Source organism: Eretmochelys imbricata, chromosome 2, assembly GCF_965152235.1.
Source record: "Eretmochelys imbricata isolate rEreImb1 chromosome 2, rEreImb1.hap1, whole genome shotgun sequence".
Classification (NCBI taxonomy): Eukaryota; Metazoa; Chordata; order Testudines; family Cheloniidae; genus Eretmochelys; species Eretmochelys imbricata.
Genome location: NC_135573.1, coordinates 248,870,329 through 248,889,182, shown reverse-complemented (window position 1 = coordinate 248,889,182; position 18,854 = coordinate 248,870,329). Strand labels below are relative to the sequence as shown.

Below are 18,854 nucleotides of genomic sequence, written 5' to 3'. Positions count from 1 at the left end.
GACCTAGGTTCAAAGTCCTTACTCAGCTGTTTTTCCCAAATTATTGATTATTCTTGGGTGGCTCTCTGATTTTGACCAGAAATTCCATCGGGGACCTAAAGAAAGTTTTGTCAAAACTCGTATGTTCTCATGAAAAGTTTTAATTTTGACAATCCAGCATTTTCCAATGGAAAACTATTTTGTTAAAAATTTCCCAACCAGCCCTGATGCTGAATGTCTAAAAATGGACTTGGGAGCCTAACTTTAGGCACCCATTTAAAAGAATGTTGGTCATGGTCTCCTAGTCTCCAACCCAGTGCATGCTCCCACAGGCTAAAAGGTATGTAAATGTGAGAGAGCTTTCGTTCTCCTTCTCACGGGACTATATGTGAAAATGCACTTTATTTTGGCATTTTTATTGTCTGTTAAGAAGAATTTTTCCATTTTTGAACAAAAGGGAAAAAAGAGGCGGGGTTAATGGCACTCTCAAAAGCAAAATCATTTTTTATCCTTAATTTTGGAGTCCCTATCAATGCATCCATGTCATAATATGAGAAACTTTTATAATTATAACACCAAAGTTAAAAACATATAAAATAACATCCTTTAAATTACTTTTCTTCTTGTAAATTTGCCATAGACTAGACCTACAATTAGCAGAAAGAGTTAACACTTCCAGGAAGGACAAATCCCATATAAAAAAGCATCTACAGAAGTAGTTCCAATTTTTTTTAAAGGGGACAAACAGTAAATAAAGGAAATAACCCATTTTGATTGGTTTCTCACCATAATAAAGTGCTGAAGCAGCACCCAAGAGGATTTTCTAGACAATTGCCTACACAGACTGTCAATTTGTTCCTAAGATTAGCCCAGATGGATAGTACGGTTTGTATAGATTGTACTGCTCTCAGCATCTGAAAGGTCACTAGACGAAACAGCAGGAGTGACCGATTGTTCTTGCTAGTGACAACCAGGCTGCCATTATGACAAGTCTTTAAACTATCACAAATCTTTTCTTTAAGAATTACATGGAAATATTATCTCTGCTTTGTGGCGCAATTAAAAGCTGTCATCTGAGGAGTTTAATGCCAGAATCTTAAATATCTCCTTGGGTCACACTTGCAAAGCCAAGGAAGCCTGAGAATCTAATAGTGAATGAATCACCTCTGACATCTGTCAACTATACCGCTGAGTGCAATCTTTTCAGTTGCATTTTGAGATCAGAATGTAAAAAAACTCAAACTGACATCCCCAGTTTATAAATATGTAGGACTTTTTTGTTTTTTCCAGCTGACTACTGGTTTCAGCTGTAAATATGAAGCTTCATCATTACAAAACAGTTTGGCTAATAAAAAAAAACTGACATATTAAGAATGGCAATGTATAGCTTTATGTGGGAGAAGAAGAAAAAACTATATAATATACAGAGAATAATATTCTAAACTTAGGCACTACATCTGACATTGCATTTCACCTGTCCATTTACTGTGTATAAATTATTACTGGGTTAAATAAATTAAACCTTAATATTAGCTTTGTAACTTGAATGTCCTAATTGAAAAGTATTCAGGGAAGCTGCCGCATGTTGTACATTGCTCCAAAATGTAGGCATATTAGAAATAGGCTTTAAATTTCAACCCTGCTCTTGAACCCTATTATATTTTTTACCATGGCTTAATGTTTAAATATTTCAGAGTTCAATGGAAACTTTAAAACAAAAATAAAACATGCATGCATACAAAGGATAATGGGTAAAATGTAAAACAGATTTTCTGAACTTGTATGGAACCCTATAATTTTTCCACTTGTATTACAGATAAGCAGGTAGATTAAATATTTTTCTAGCTATAGTGCCAATGTCTCCCTCTCTCTAGGTACGAATATATGCCAACATAACACATACTTATAGCTATATCCCATTGTAGAGGATATTGTTCCATTTTCAAACATGGCAATGGTGTTTGTTACTATTAGTTCATTACAAACAATCATTCCAAGAGTTATACTAGGAGAACTTAATACCATAGCAAAGGTACTAAAGATATGAAAAGAGGACAGTTGTTGAAATGCATCATTTTTTAAATGTATCCCCACCTCCCAGCAGAAATAGCTAACAACCACTCCTTACCTGCCTAACCCCCAAAAGCAAAAAATCTAATGCACCAAAATTCAAGAAAAACAACTCTGTTCAAACCCTTAGCTAAACGGTCATTGAGCTTCTCTGTCAGATACTGTCCGGTTGTTCTGTAGGGCCCTGTGTACACTAGGAAAATAACAGATTTCTAGCAGTGGTTGTCAGCAATGGGTCCCCCTCCCGGTCCTTCCTCAATGGTTGTAGACAATGGTTTAACTGCTCATATGGAGGGGATAAACCCATTTTCAGCACCATTACAGAAGTCTCAGTCACACTTTCTATAATGGTGCTGAACATAGATTTATCCTAGCAGTTAATCATTTTCAACACCACTTGAGGGGGGCCTCTAACAAAACACAAACTTTTTATTCAAGAAATAAGTAAAAAAAAAAGAAGTCTAAACTTTAAACTTCCAAATGTTTTTCCCCTCTTTAAAGCACTGTGTTTCACATGGAGGGAGGTGCTGTCTTTTTGAAGTATAGTATTAAATGTCAAATTCATTAGTTACATGTCCTGAAATCATTAGGTCTTTCATTCTCAGCTAGCTTTGTTCATGATGTTTGGATTGTGTTATTTTCAGATCAAAATGGAACCACAAAGGAAATGTTGTGCTTTGTTATTGTGTATCATTTTTCTGAAGAATGACTCAGGCATTGATATTTAGGCTACTTTGAAGTCAGATATTTAAAGCGCACATCCTTAACCATAAATACACTGACTGACATATTGTGCAGATCACGGGGACATCAGAGGACCAAGCAAAAAGTAAGTAAAGGGCCTACATATTGTATATCTTCTACACAGACAGAATGGCATCTCTACTCTCATAATTCCATCAAAGTACTGAGCTGGCTGCCAAAAAAAGTGTTTCTGATGTGTCAAAAAGTGGTACAGTAAATAGCATCTTCCTCTTTTACTTTCATTTTTCATCAGTTACAACCACTTTACATTTCCCCATTTTAAAAAATGCAATTCAAGTTTGCTACTATACTTACTCTTTCTCTGTCACAATATAGCCATATTCCTCCTCCTCAGAAGACTTCACTTCTAGCTGTAGCCCTTCTCCCATCTTTTTTTGAGGTTCTTCATAGGCACTTTCATCCCGCATCAAAGAATTCTTAATCCAGTAGTGGATCTCATTCAGCTCTTTAGAGTCAGGTTCAGATTCAGTTTTCTTCTCAGCTGCCAGTTCCCTTGAGAAAGTCTCACTCTTTACATTTTCAACACCAACCTTCATTTCTTCTTCTGAGGAAGAAGAAGAATCTGAGTCTTCTGATTTCTTGGTTTCAGTCTTAAAGGACTCTTCAGAAGTAGGCTTATCCGGCAGATTTTGTGTTAATGATTTCTCATTCAAGAAGTCCATTAGTTTTAAACTCAAATTGTTCTCCTGTATTAAAAGAATAGAGCTCTTTGTAACATTAAACACATGGAGGCATAGGTCTACTTATCACGTACAACACCTGGACCCAATCCTGCAAACCCTTACTCATGTGATTGGGACTACTAAAATAAGTGTTTGCAGGATCTGTTTACATGAAGAAAGAGTATATGTAAATATATTTACATTCCGAAAATAAAACTACAGCACAATATGAAAAGAATCTTGAAAGCTTCCACTATATTGGGAGAGTTTTTATATTGTTATAAGATTTATATGCAATGTCAAACTTAAGTGTTAACTTTAACTGTAGGACTTACATTGTTTCAAAATGAAATGTCTCTTTTCAGCTTGATAACCTTTGTTCTCTGAGACATCTTAGAACAGAATTGGGAGAATATGGCAAAAAAAGATTTCAGAAATATTTGTTTGAAAACCAAATCTCAAATTCAATATATGGTAGTATTTATAGTCCCTTATGTTTGTGTTTTGTGAATATTGATGAAAGTAAAATTTTATGCTCAAGAAAATGAGAAATGATGCAAATTACTTTTACAAATACGTATTTGCATGAGTGTTGCTATTGAAAATATCTGAATAGCTTTTTAGGAGATAGCACATCAGAAGCAGAAATAATACCATGTGACTTAGGTGTCCAATTACACTGCAGGAATAGTGAATTGTCTCTAGCAAATTGTTGTGGTAAGTAGTTTGTGAGCAATCCATAGGCTGTGATTTGATCATAGAACTGATGTGTCTAATGAAGTCAAATAATAAACAAATTCGTAAAATCAAGGCATATTCATGGAAAACTCACAGAGGGGGCTATGTTCATTACATAAATTTTTGCTATATCTAGGGCTATCCCAGAGAGGGGTGCCTGGTTGCTTATAAACCCCATCTGAAGTTCTTTTGTGTAGAGCTGTTTTCCATTCTGTCACCTCTCCTATTCAAAGTGTTGCTGAAAGATCTGTTTGTGGAATACCCCACTGGTGAAACAGCAAGTGCAGCACTTTGTTCTTCAGAGCAATTTTGTGTGGATGGTTGAAATTCCAGCTGAACTGGTCCACTAGTGTATTCTTCTTGCCTGGTATATGGACAGCTGTTGGTGAGACCTGGTTATAAACACATCATGGATGGCTTCTTGACACACTAAGGTAGATCTAGCTACAACCTGACAGTTGACATAGTACATTGCATAGAATTTCTCACTTTGGTTTGCCAAAACTCTTCTCTGAGTTAATTTTTCTACATGCAACCCAGAAAAAAGAATCAAGGATACTCAAAAGAACTAGTGAATGAATTAAGTGCCCAAGTTCTGAGCCAAGGCTCACAAAAATATCCTCAAATTTGCTGCTTAGCTGAGGTCCCAAGCCTGGTGTCACAGTTTGGGGCCAATTTGTCTTTCGGATCCTGGTTTTTCTGTCCAGAAGAGGATGAGCCTTGAAAATCTCTCCTCTCATGTTCATCAGTTTAAGCAGATTTTATCCCTGCATGGGGAGGTGAAAGGGTGATGATACAGAAACCCAATTAATGGAAGTCAATTTTGAATCCTTGAGATTTAAGGTCTCATCGTTTTTCCTGCAAAAATGTTTCCTCAGACAGAGCCTCTTTACTCACATTCCATCTCAACAGGAGATGTCACCTGAGTCACTATTGCTAACATTCCCCAGATTTGAGATTTGTGGGACCTGTAAAAGGATATTTTCAATGAGATTCCTCAGTGCTTGAATTCAATTCCTGTGGGAGCCTGAGTTTGTCTGACATTCAGGATCTATTCCCAAGCTTTTGTTTGAGAGGATGCTAAACTGAGATATTTTTCTTCTGGTTCGCAGTTTAGTTAAATTTTAATTAAACATCTATTCAACTTATGTACATTATGTATAAATCAGAGTGGGTACATTTTGTAAATAAATAAGAATTATATCGATTTGAATGTTTTATTTTATGCCTCAAAATAAAACTATAGAGAAATAATTACTGACATGATAGTGTGAAATATTTGGTTTAACAAACTTTACTTTACCTTTTTATCAGCTCTAGCATCTTCTTCATGTCCTCCATTATCTGTAAGACATAAACAGGGTATACATGTAGTTATAAAATACAGAACTTTGTTTTTAAAACACAGACTACTCATGGACTACTCTACTTTTTTAATGATAGCTTCTTTACTAGAGATTAAACATTAAGATGATCTCGTGAAAGGATAAAGTAAAAAGCGTAGTTCAGTTTTGTTCTTTTAGCTGCATTTGGACAGCAAACTAACGCAATGTCAATAGAAACAGCACAATTAGAGTCAAATTAGCAGTGTATTATGCTAACTACTGCAGTGGTATTGCTTATCATTTTACCACTGTTTACCAAAGCCTCAGAAAAAAAATCAATAAAATGACTCTAGCTAGAAGCAATATCATAATTATATACATAAACAAACAGCAGCAATGTATTCATTGTGCACGCGCTTTTTTGGTTGACAGATGCTGACATGACTATGTTATTATGAAGGAACAAAAAAGAACTTATTTTTGTCCATGCTGCAGAGACTTCAGAAATGAATCACCATTCTGCAGTTAAATTATAGTCAGACTTTGCAATCACATCACTGTCTGAAGTCAATGGTTCTTCTTTTGAAAAACATTAAGAATTATATCTCAGTAATTTGTCCCAGTGTGACTCAGGACAAACCCATAGGACTGTTTCATTTTAAACCAGACACAGTAGTGATCATAAAAAAAAAAATAATAATTTCCCTAAATCCATATTAGAAGGAATTTGGGCTATACTTCTGCTGACAAGAGTTCTGTTCCCATTAATAAATAAATAAACAAACAAATAAAAGATAGTAACTTAAAAGTCAACGTTTGCCACAAAATACCACACAGCGTTGGTATCTGAGATACTGCAGCATGTCCTACCATACAAGAGGGGTAAGTAAAAACTGTAATATATCATATCTTTCTGCATAGTAAATGTAGAGTTTTTAATGAAAATCACAGTAGCTGGATTACTGATTACTGGACCACCAAAAATCTGTGTTCAAACACAACCAAATAAGTATAGTGAATCTCCTTAGTTTCCTGAGCAGGAAGAGGAAGAAGTTGCTTGTATATATTTGCTTGTCTGAGAGTTTTGTCTGCATGCAATTACGGTACATGAAAATATGATTACTTGTAAAGCAAAATGGGGTAAATGTTTTTGCTTTATCATTTATATATTTAAAAACAAGATTCTGGGAATAAAAAGAATTCTTTTTATTATCATTTTGTTTAAACATCTCATTCTCAAGAATGAGAAATTAGGCCTAATAACATAGAACAGTTTACCTTTTATCCTGTTTATGGAGCTTGAAGATCCAGAGCTCACAAATAGCCACATTTACCTTGCATACATGTCTACATTGTAAAAAGCAAATTTGAAGACTGAAACCTTCCCGACCTCTGCCAAAAAATACAAAAACTCTCCCTCCCTGTCTTCTTTAAAAATCAATGAATAAGAGAGACCATACTACTGCAGTTAAAATAAAGAGGAAAATGACTGTAAATTGCTTTTTGTCATGTTTATCTTTTTGGTCTAGTACCTTGTATATTAAAATCGGCATCCATTAGTCCAGTCTCATAATCTGCTCCTCCTTGTGCATCCACTTCCTTGACTTCTGCTTTTGCTGTCTCTCCTTCAAACTTTCCAGCTCCATTTTGCTTTTCTTCTGCTACATCAACAACTTGAATGGCGTCAGCAATAATATCAGCCATCTCATCAAGCTCCAGTGGGCTAAGATTATCCACGTTCACCTTGTGTTTCTTCAGGTCTTTCAATATATCCTGAATAAATTTTTCTGAGTCAAAAAAAAAAATCACCAACATGATCACTGGATTTATTTACATGCAAGAGAGAAACATTGTGCAAGTGTTATATGCTTATAATATTTTCAGGAAAATGTAAGACATCTTTTCCACTTACAGAAACAATATAATAGCACACCCAAAGGCTGGATTTGGTGAGCCCTATCATAGTCTGATGACAGATGACTGCCTTGCACAGGAGGTGCACTTTGTTTCAGAAAGCAGGCTTCCAATTCAGTGCACGACCAGCTTGTGACAGATGCTGAAGGATAGAAGTCAGTATGGCTTCGTTAGCTGCACTCACGTCTCTAGCACAAAATTGTTGCTGTTTTTCTTTGCACCAAGAATCATCACACTTTTCCAATCTAAACTGACTTAACGTGACCTAAAGTGACTTGACAATAGTAGTCAATTAAGATAACTGTTAAGGTAGCCTGATGGTTATTTATTTGATTACATTAAAATAGCACAGGCATGATGACTACAATTACATGTAGGGAATATTGTGTCAGCTGGTGTATGATTCAGCTCTATCCACCATTCTATGAATCAATCATTGAGCCATATTTTATATTATAAGTCTTGTCTATCAATAAGTTGTATAGGTATCATTACTGAAGTAAGAGATAGCTAAGGATAAGGATTTTGGATAAACACACTTTCTGGTGTGATTATTTATTTATATATTTGTGAAATTTTTAAATACGGGAAGTAGATAAAACATTATTAAAAATTTTGGAACGGGGAAAGACATGTAGAATAAGCTCCCCTCCTACGACTGAGATATTTATATTTATCTACCACTACAATCACAACTGTAACAGCCCAATGAGCATCCAAAAAAAAGAGCTTTTATTTGACTGTCCACTCACACTTCATTGCCACTGGGCTGAGTACTCTGCAGACCTTATCCAAATCTCCCTTGGAGATGCCTCACTTAATTAAAGGTTTCCTATGGTCTCAGAAACCATTTTTCAGCCACATGATCTCTTTTGTGCTTATCAATACTGACTACTAATTCACCAGTTCACCTGAAGAAGAGCTCTGTGTAAGCTTGTCTCTTTCACCAACAAAAGTTCGTCCAATAAAAGATAATACCTCACCCACTAATTCACTATACAGTTTGCTACCATGCGTCTGTGTCTCTCTGTTTACAAAGCAGGTATTTTTAGGTCTGTAGTGTCAGGTAGGAAAAACAACAACATAGAAACATTGATATCTCAAAAAAGGGTTATAAATTGCTTTTAAAAGTTGTGTTGAAAAGTATATTCTATGCCTCCAAACAAGATGAAAGTAGCCCATTGAGGTGGCTAGTGTATATTCCTTGCACTAATGAAAGAACCTGTGCAGTAAGGTTCTATTCAAAGTAAGTCCATTTGGTAGAATTGGGAGCTATATTTGAAGTGTGCTGCATAATACTGTACAACTGTTACACATGTTTGGCTTATCGTTTACTACTGGCCTCCACTTACCATTAGGAAATGAATATCTCACGTCAGTGTTTCCCAAACTTGGGACGCCGCTTGTTCAGGGAAAGCCCCTGGCGGGCCGGGCCGGTTTGTTTACCTGACACTTCCGCAGGTTCGGCTAATCGCGGCTCCACTGGCCACGGTTCACCGCTGCAGGCCAACGGGGGCTGCGGGAACTGGCGGCCAGCAGCGACGACCGTCACCAGTGATCAAAAACCAGTAAAAAAATGATTAAATGCCTTTCTTCAATTGGGTATTTTAAAAGAACAGATGAATCTAGGTTTCTCTGCATGGGCATGCAGAAATCAAAAAAGCTTTAGTCAGACTTAGCCAGGATGAATCCCAGAAGCCTTCTGCAAGATTAGAAGCTCAACAGTTAGCTCAGAAGATGAGCCATTAAAAAAAACACACTAAGGATGATAATGTGGGATACTATACTGCACAGATTTAATAATACTAGCAAATCAATGCAAATGCCAAATTTCGGTTTAGGCATTAGTTCTGGGTTGTGCACTGTTTGTATAGCTAGATGAAAATGATCAGGAACAACAGGCAAAATAATGAAGAGGAAGCAAATAAACCAAATAGGGAAGAATGGACTAAATGTCCGTTGCAACCCAAAACAAAAAAAGCTTTTCAGGTATGTTGATATATATACACATGGCAAATCATAGTACAAAAGAGTATGTTTGAAACACCATGTATGATTGCATGACCTCAGTGAATCTATAAAAAGAACAGTGGAAACCTAAAACAAAATCAATGACTGTTTTCCAGTAGTTTTTGATCATGAATACATGTGTAATCTCTGGACCATCAAGATTTTGAAGGTTTCATGACCATTTTATGTATTTTCTGCACCTTTCCCCAAAGAGAAAAGTGAAATTTACAAATTGTTATCAACTCTTTCTATCATATAGATTACACTAAGAATCTACTTCTGCCTATCTAGCATACACATAAATACTGAATGCTAATTTTCAGCACTCAAAAAAGTTAGAAGCCACCTCCATAGTACAATGAGCAAACTCAACTCAGGGACTTTGACCTCCTGGACATTAAAAGTCATTGTACCAAAAAATTAGACTTAGGGTAACATTTTCTAAAATGCCTCAGAAGCCTAAGTCTCATTTTAAAAAGTGATTTAGGCACTTAGAAGCTCAAGTCTCACTGAAAGTAAACATGATTTAGGCTTCTAAATCCTAGCAAAAAGTGTGTAGGGTTTATTTCATTGAACAAAAAAGAGTATAAAGTATGTTCATTTAATTAAGATAAACAACATAAGTCAGGACAGTGGTAACATCATGTAGTTTAAGTTCTTGCTGTAAACTGGGGAAGTCAGGGGGTTTCCAAGTTCAAACTGGCGTTGGGCCCCAGAAGACTTTAATCTCTGTCTGTCCAGGATTAGGTTCTACTCCATACAGATCCTGACCAGCCATGACATTCAGATCCAGACCCAAATTTCCCCCTAAAGTTGAGATCCAAGATTTTGGTTCAGGCCACATCTAATTAAAAATGTTATATAAATGTAACATTATTGCATTTTTCTAAAGAGCAGTTTAATGTCCTCACATCAGAACCAGCTGCCAAATCAGCAACTGAGTTACTGAACAACAAGCTGCCAACATAATCTTGTCATTTCAATTTCACTTTACTTTTTTCAAGCTCTCTTCTTTTCTTTGTATCTGTTATCTGGCAAAGTCTTATCTCCTTAGTCCACTTCCATAGGTTCATAGCTGATAACAAAGCACAGTCTCAACTGAAAAATGGAAATAAGGGCAAGAGAAATCACACAAGAGAATATGAATGGCCATGTGCCCTGCTCCAGATTCCACTAACAGGCTCTCTGCAGGTCCTTCTGGTTCACGGAATAAACCAGAGTACGAGAAGCTTCCTGCCTCCCTGTGATGCTGCTATTCCTGATCTAGCCAATGTCACCAGGAAACTGCCCATCAAAAAGAACAACTCCTGAAAAACAGCATCATGCCAGTGCTGACTTCAAACTTGACAAAAACTAGGCATTACAGTACTGTATGCTACCATTATTGAACCACTACTGTCTTACCTATTAAAAAACCAGAAGAGTTGCAGAGCAGAGCCAGTGCTGAGGAACTTGAGGAATGTGATGTGTTTAAGTATGCCAGAATGAGCACCAGCAGAAGTTTATCCAGACGGTCAATACAAGCTGGTGAAAATGATTTGCTTTGTAAAAAGGTCTGGGGAGAGAGCTTGTGTATCTACCTTGGACTAATAAATATGCTGTTAAGTAAGTGTTTTTGTTTATTTTAAATATGGATGTTTTCCCACTTGTGCTGGCACACAGCCATTCTTGTATATCATTTTCAGCTGATAAGATGAGAAGCCCATTTGAAATACAATAAGGGGAATTTCTAGACCTCTGTGTTGGGTCCTGTATTTATTGAAAAACTCTTTTGGGAATTTCAGTTAGTTCCTATGAATTTCCTAAAACAAGGAAGAAGAGGGTCAGAAGTTAGTGGATATTGTAATACGGCAGGTAGCATATGTGTGTGCATGCATGTCTGTGCACGTGTAAACTTCAGGGTGCCCATATCACTCTTCCTCTCCCCAGTACTGGATAGAATCAGAATAGGGAACGCTGAACTATCTCAAGGAGGCCATGCATTACTAACAAAAATCTCCTTTACCTCGAGCTGGAGGATTTGAGATCTATCCCTGCTATTGCTGTGGAATTCTAAGGGACCAGCATCCTGACAAACAGTAAACATTAGGTTTTCATATATTTATTATAATACTGATTTCACCAGTGAATTCACCTGAGAAAGAGCTGGTTGGTGACCATGACATAGGATGCTTGGGGTATTTTCAAAAGGTTTTTTGTACTTTAAACAAGAAAACTTGATTTTTATTCATAAAAATCCCTGTGAATGCCTCACTTGGGCTTAGGCAGGGGAGCCTGAAAATGTAATGATTCATGAATCAAACTAGTCTGGACAAAGCTGGGCTCAGTTGCACATCGACTTGTGCAGTTGGCAGGTTTTTACTTTAACAACTGGAGTTTGTCTCGAAAGCCAGTGCCTGCTCAGATCACACCACTCCTGGGCACCCTCTGTCTTTCACACCTGTTAGTTATGAGTGGTTTAAGAACATTCCCAGGCATTTTCCTGTGCATGAGTGTCTCCCTCCTGCTCCCTAGTTAACCTCCTCTTGTTCCCCACCAACTCTCACTGATGATCTGCTCGAGGCATTCTGTGTTGTTCTGCCAGACTTATTCTCTTCCTTTCCGACTTCTGAAACATGTGACCAGAGTAGGGACACAAACTCAAGTCACTGTCCTGTGCTCTGTTTAATATGTGAGCACTTCTGTGGTTGGCACTTTGACCACGTATGTTAGGAAAAATAGGGAATGCTGATGATTTGACTGACTGAAGAAGAAGAATGGGCTGGTAGCTTGCACATGTACAGAAAGGCCACACAACCAGCACGATTAGAGGAAGATTAGGAGCAGGGGGAGAAGGCAGATTCAGAGGAGAAAGGGGAAAAACAAGAGAAGAAACAAAATCTCTCCACAGATATACAACTATTGCCCTCAGTGCAAATCTTCTGTGTAGACTTTAAGGTCAGAAGGGACTATCGTGATCACTTACTCTGAACTCCTGCACACTGCAGGCCACAGAACCTCACCTACCAACTCCTGAAATAGACCTCTTACTGAGTTACTGAAGCCCTCAAATCATGGTTTAAAGACTTCAAGTTACAGAGAATCCATCATTTACACTAGTTTAAACACGCAAGTGATTCATGTCCCATGCTGCAGAGGAAGGCAAAACCCCCCAGGGTCTGTGGCAATCTGACCTGGGGGAAAATTCCTTCCTGAGCCCAAAGACAGCGAGCAGTTAGATCCAGAGCATGTGGGCAAGACTCGCCAGACAGATACCTGGGAAAGAATTCTCTGTAGTAACTCAGAGCCCTCCACATCTAGTGTCCCATTTCCAGCAGTTGGGGATTTTTACTAATGGCAGTTGCCAACGGGCCACATGCCATTGTAGGCAATCTCATCATACCATTCCATCCGTAAATTTATCAAGCTCAGTCTTGAAGCCAGTTAGATTTTTTTCCCCCCACTGCTCCCCTTGGAGGCTGTTCCAGCACTTCACTCCTCTGACAGTTAGAATCCTTCGCCTAATGTCAAACCTAAACTTGTTGATGGTGAGTTTATAGCCATTTGTTCTTGTGTCCTCACTGGCGTTTAACTTAAATAACTCCTCTCCCTCTCTTGTATTTATCCCTCTGATGAATTTATAGAGAGCAATCATATCATTAGGCTAAACCTCTGGCTGGATTTTGGCAGTTTACTACAGGCAGGAAAGCTGCTCAGATTGGCAGATTCAGTCCCTGTCCATCATTTCTAACAAGTGCTACTTTATACTGTGAATATACTGATGTGTTACCTTATGTATATCTAAAAGGACTAATAAATGACTCAAAGAAGCAAAAAAAAATAATCAACAATACTACTGATTCTTCACATGAATCGTTTCAGGACATTTAATAAGTTCATATAACTGCATATATAAAAGCAAGCTAGCAAAACTGTACCTTACTACAGGATACGTTATGCATGTGAAAGTCAAAGAAGCACAATCCAATGAATTTTGAAACATGTTATTCACTGTAAGCATTAAATATGTTTGTTGCCTATCGACTCCTGCTAGGAAAGGTGAAGTGGAACAGTTGGAGGACAGTATAACCAGTATGGGCCTATTTTCCTTTGAGTGTAGCTGCAAAACCATGCAACCTGTGCCTACAGTGCCATCTGGATTTGATTTACATTACAGTTTGTTCTTTGAAACCTATAATCCCTCGAGGTACCATACCAAGACTGCTTTCACTTTGGGCATCCATTGGACTGCAGATATTGTCTGCCTTCAGACAAAAAGCCAAAGTTTCAGCAATTTTGTGTTTCAAAAGCAAACAAAGGAGAAAAAACTTTGTTGGTAATGTAAACTAGGGAAGGGACTCATGAGAGCCCTTTTCTACATGGTCAGATGAGGATCAGCTGGAATTAAGGTAGAAAGAGCAGCTGCAAGGCATCAAATCCATATGCATAGCTGAGCATGAGGGATTGATTCATTGATTTGGCAGGCACTCTGAACTGCAACAGTAACATCAATACTTGGTTTAGTTCAGACAAATGTTCAAGTGGATGCACACTACTTTCCAAACTCTCCCTACCCTCAAGCCATGTAAGGAAGATACAGGTTGACTCATGAAGCACCACTGAAATAAATCACAAGATCCCATGACATGTTACACTATGATTGTTAAGTATCTGTTAAGCCATATGAATATGAATAAAACAAATTCATAAAAATCATGATCTGCTCATGAACAGTTAGCAAATAGAAAAAAAGGTCAAATTTGGCAAATAATTGTTTGTAATTGATAGTTCAGCCAATTCCAGCTGAAACCCTCATCCTCCTGCTTCCCCATATCTCAGGTCTTCGTGAACTGACAACCTGCTCCCCTTCACATGCAGTATGCCAGAGTTTATATGATTGAGTATATTTCAGTAATTATTCTCTTTTTGCTAACTTTTCATTTTATCCAGGGTCCTCCAATTTACAGCTAAATAAAGAAAACAGAAGACCAAAAACAAAGAGACAGTTCTACCTAAGTACTGTGCAATGGGACAGATGTGCATGAAAGCTGATATGAGTACAAATGGATTCCAACAGTTAGTTATTGTTTATAAAGTGTTTTGAAAATGTAGAGTTATATAAGTGCTAGGTATTATGGAATGCAGTACATTTTTCACATGCATAAGGGGAGGATGTGCTGAAGGACGTGGGAAGCAGTATGTAGGGAAGGAATGGTTAGATTTGGGCTGTTACGGTTGTGATTGTAGTGGTAGATAAATATAAATATCTCAGTCGTAGGAGGGGAACTTATTCTACATGATGATTTTAATGCTTATAAAATCTATTATAATCTTTGCAAACATGCCTAGAACATATGATGGAAGCTTCACAGATGATAAAATAAATAAATAAATAAATAAATATAAATCTTACCATCCACTGCATTCAGAGGATCTTTAGGATCACCCTGAGGAGAAGCAGATTTATAACTCAGCATCTCTGAACTTGGTCCCAGCACTACAGCTCCAGGTCTCTGCAGGAATGGCTGATTCATTTTAAAGTCTTCTGTCTCTTCTTTGGCAAAGGTTCCATCAAAATGGCCAGTCTGAGATGAACGGAACCTATTTGCATAGAGGTGAGACCATTTAGTCCTGCCAATGGAGCTTTTATCGTTGTTCCGTGCTGCCATCTTTTGAGCGACATAGGCACGTAGTGCAGAAATCAGAGCATTTCTGTCGAGTTCTGCATCTGACTCTGGCGGGAAGCTGTCCAGCTGAGGTTGATTGAAGGTCCTCAATGCAAGATTCTCAGCAGACTTTTGCTGGGTCAAAGCAGGTGCTTGTCCTTTGGACTTCTGCATCATGTAGTCTATAATGAGGTCAGGCTGGATGTTATCCTGGAGTGAAAAAAATTAGGTTAGGCCATTATTGCAATGTATCGTGCATTATAACACTTACTTGTTGTTCAGGAACATAGAGTCATAGAAGTGTAGGACTGAAAGGGACCTCAAGAGGTCATCTAATCCAGTCCCCTGCACTCAAGGCAGGACTATGTAATAACTAAACCACTCCTAACAGGTGTCTGTCTAACCTGTTTTAAAAGCCCCCAGTGATGGAGATTCTGCAACCTCCTCGACAATTTGTTCCAGTGCTTAACTACCCTGATAATTAGGAAGTTTTTCCTAATGTCCATCCTAAACTGACCTTGCTGCAATTTAAGCCTTTTGCTTCTTGTCCTATCCTCAGAGGTTAAGGAGAACAATTTTTCTTCCTCCTCCATGTAACAACTTTTTTTATGTATTTGAAAATTGTTATGTCCCGTCCCCTCTCAGTCTTCTCTTCTCCAGACTAAACAAACCCAATTTTTTCAATCTTCCCTCATAGATTATGTTTTCAGCATCAGACCTTTCATTATTTTTGTTGCTCTTCTCTGGACTTTCTCCAACTTGTTCATATATTTTCTGAAATGTGATGCCCAGAACTGGACACAGTACACCAGTTGAGGCCTTGTCAGCATGGAATAAAAGGGAAGAATTACATGGGCACACATTCCATTGTATTTTAATGCTAAGCAAAATTAATCAAGAAATCAGAATCTGCCACATAACCTTCCGACCAATGTGCAAACTCGGGTACACTTGAAGGATTGCTTTAAAAAGACACTATATTTTGTTACTTATGTTACTAATATCACTTTAGATTATTACAGGTGAGAAAATCATAAAATTCAATTGGCTTGCAATTATGTATGCTCTTTTTATATTGATCTGGACAAAGAAAATCCAATGAAGTCCATTCTCCTTTTGTTTTTATTCATTTCAGTTTCAGAATCTCAGTGCTGCAGTGACTGGGTTTCAGACATTGCAGAACAATGTCTATTTGTTTAAAAATAACTGTTTTCATTGAATTTTTAAAATTTCGGTTTTTTAATTAAATTTTAGTAGTTGGTATTCCTTTTTAAACTACAGATGACACTTACAATAATAAGCTGACTCCTCTAATTTCACATTTAGTATAATTAAATGTTAAAAGCATCTTTGTTAAGATCATGTGTTTTCCCTGTAAAGGGTACTCATGACCTGAAGACAGGCTTATCAGTAACCAACCCATTCTTCCCCCCCCACCAAAAATAAAACCTAACACTTATGCAACATCTTTCATTTTAAGAGACCACTAAATACTTTACAAACTTAAATTGCAATATTTAGGTTGTAAAATCTTATTTAGATTATCAACTCTTTGAGACAGGGACTGTTTCATAACCTGTACAGTGCTTTGCACAATGGGACCCTGATCTCAACTGACTTTCTAGGTGTTACTGTAATATAAATAAATACTAACCACAACAATAATATACAGTATTGGAATAGTTTGAATATATAGTATGCTGATCATTTTGGTCCCTAATGACATGAAACCCGACAGATGTGTAGTGTTGCTATGCACTGTTAAAACAGTTTAAAACAGGAAATGTAACATTCTGAATCCAGATTGCAGAGAAATATATACTTCACAGGAATGCAAATTGCTAGAATGTCATTACACAAATTGGAATTGGGCCAGAAGACCAGTATTAACACACCTCCTCTCAGTCTCCATAAAGATGAAAGAGGTCAGGAGTGGACCTTACGAGTTCAAAAGATGAAAGAATGAACTTCAACTTTTATCCAGTTCTTCATTTGGGGGCCATTATTTTATTCTTCCCCACAAGTAACTTTAACACACCCTCCCCCCCGCCCCCGGCCTCCATTAGAGAGATGATTTTGCAACATCTTTCCTTTGCCAAGAAGCAGATTCCCCCTCAGAGTAATAGTCACTCCATGAATTTTCTACAATGGTTTATGTTCATAGAGAGTGGAGAGCTATAATCTCCTTTGTCAGCAAAGAAAGTGCATTTGAGTTACATGTCTGTGGCACACTAGCACATGCAGATTTACCTTTGAGCTTTACCTCTTGAACAGACAATGCTACGCATTTAGCTGATGCTGAACCTCTGGGCTAATCACAGAATCATAGAAATATCATGCTGAAGGGACCTCAGGAGGTCATCTAGTCCAGCCCTGCGCTGAGGCAGAACCAAGTATAGCTAAACCATCCCAACAGGTGTTTGTCTAACCTGTCCTTAAAAACCTCCAATGATGAGCATTCCACAACCTCCCTTGGAAGCCTATTCCAGTACTTGACTATCCTTATAGTTAGAAATTTTTTCCTAATATCTAACTTAAACCTCCCTTGATGCTCATTAAGCCTCTTTCTTCGTAGTGGAGTAGAGTCTCTCTTAGGGAAAATAGCTTCTGGCTAATACACACTATTGGATGTTCTTCCCCTTAGAAGTCCTGGGACAACACCACCCCTTGCTCCACATCTCAAGCATCCATGTGGAGTATGAACAGTTGGGTGAAGTCATGGTGGAAGAGGACTGGTACTTGCTCAGAAGATCTTTCAAGATCCTGAAGGCTTTGTCACAGGCCTCAGACCAGCAACTTTCTTGGGGCTAGAGTTCTTAACTAACTGAGGGTGCTGCTATCATGACGAATCTAGGTATGAATCATCTATAATATCCAGCCAGGCCCCAAAAACATCTAACTTGTTTCTTTGTTGATGGAATAGGGCAATTGCTCAAGGCCTGGTATTTCTCAATCAGAGGTCAAGTTTGCCCCTCCTGACAATTATGTCCCAGGTATGTTACCTCATGAAATTCCAACTAGCACTTGGCCTGGTTTGCCATGGGGCTGGCTTGCTTGAGGGCCTGTAGGATCACCAAAATATGCTCAAGGTATCTTTCTCAATTACAACTATGAATGACTATATTGTCTATGGAGGCCACTCCATACTGGGCTGTGTGATCACAGAACCATGTCCATCAGTCACTGGAAGGTGGCCACGGTGCCATGAGGCTGAAGGGCACAGTCCTGAACTGGTACAGTCCAAAAGGGGTTGCAAAGACCTTTTTCATCAAAATCCCTTGGTTAAGGGAATCTACCAGCAGATCTTGATCACATCTAAGGTCTAGATAAGCTTCTCTGCCCCCAACCACTCCAACAACTCATCAACTTGGGGCATGAGATGTGTGTCAAACATGGATATCCCATTCACTTTCCTCAAGTCAATGCAAAACCAAGTCATCCCAAGCCTTGGGCACCAAGGCAATGGGTCTCCGCCACCCACTGTGAAATTTGTCTACTATCCCTAGGTCATCATCACCTAAAGCTCCCAAATGTACTAGATTCCACACCTTCCTGGACAGAAGATGGTGCTCTCACTGACTCTCCATCCAGGCACCTTTGTGGTGTGGTGAAAAAACAAACAGGTTCATCCAGGTCATGATGAGATCACAGAAGGAAGAGATTAGGCCACTTGCAATATCTGAGTCAGTTGGGGTTCCAATAGCCTTCCCTGCAAGGAAATTGTGTCCGGGTCTTAGCACAGTGGA

The 18,854-nt window shown here is 38.1% G+C and overlaps 1 protein-coding gene across 1 annotated transcript in view; it reads right to left on the bottom strand.

Annotated features, from left to right (window-relative positions):
* PTPRN2 (protein tyrosine phosphatase receptor type N2) overlaps window positions 1-18,854 on the bottom strand; it is a 1,032,194-nt gene that overhangs the window by 588,672 nt on the left and 424,668 nt on the right. Inside the window, exons 6-9 of the mRNA XM_077809485.1 lie at window positions 14,856-15,318; window positions 7,072-7,326; window positions 5,518-5,558; window positions 3,109-3,500 (exon numbers count right to left, since the gene is read on the bottom strand). Of these exons, the coding sequence (XP_077665611.1) occupies window positions 3,109-3,500; window positions 5,518-5,558; window positions 7,072-7,326; window positions 14,856-15,318 (1,151 nt within the window). The remainder of the gene's footprint in view (window positions 1-3,108; window positions 3,501-5,517; window positions 5,559-7,071; window positions 7,327-14,855; window positions 15,319-18,854) is intronic.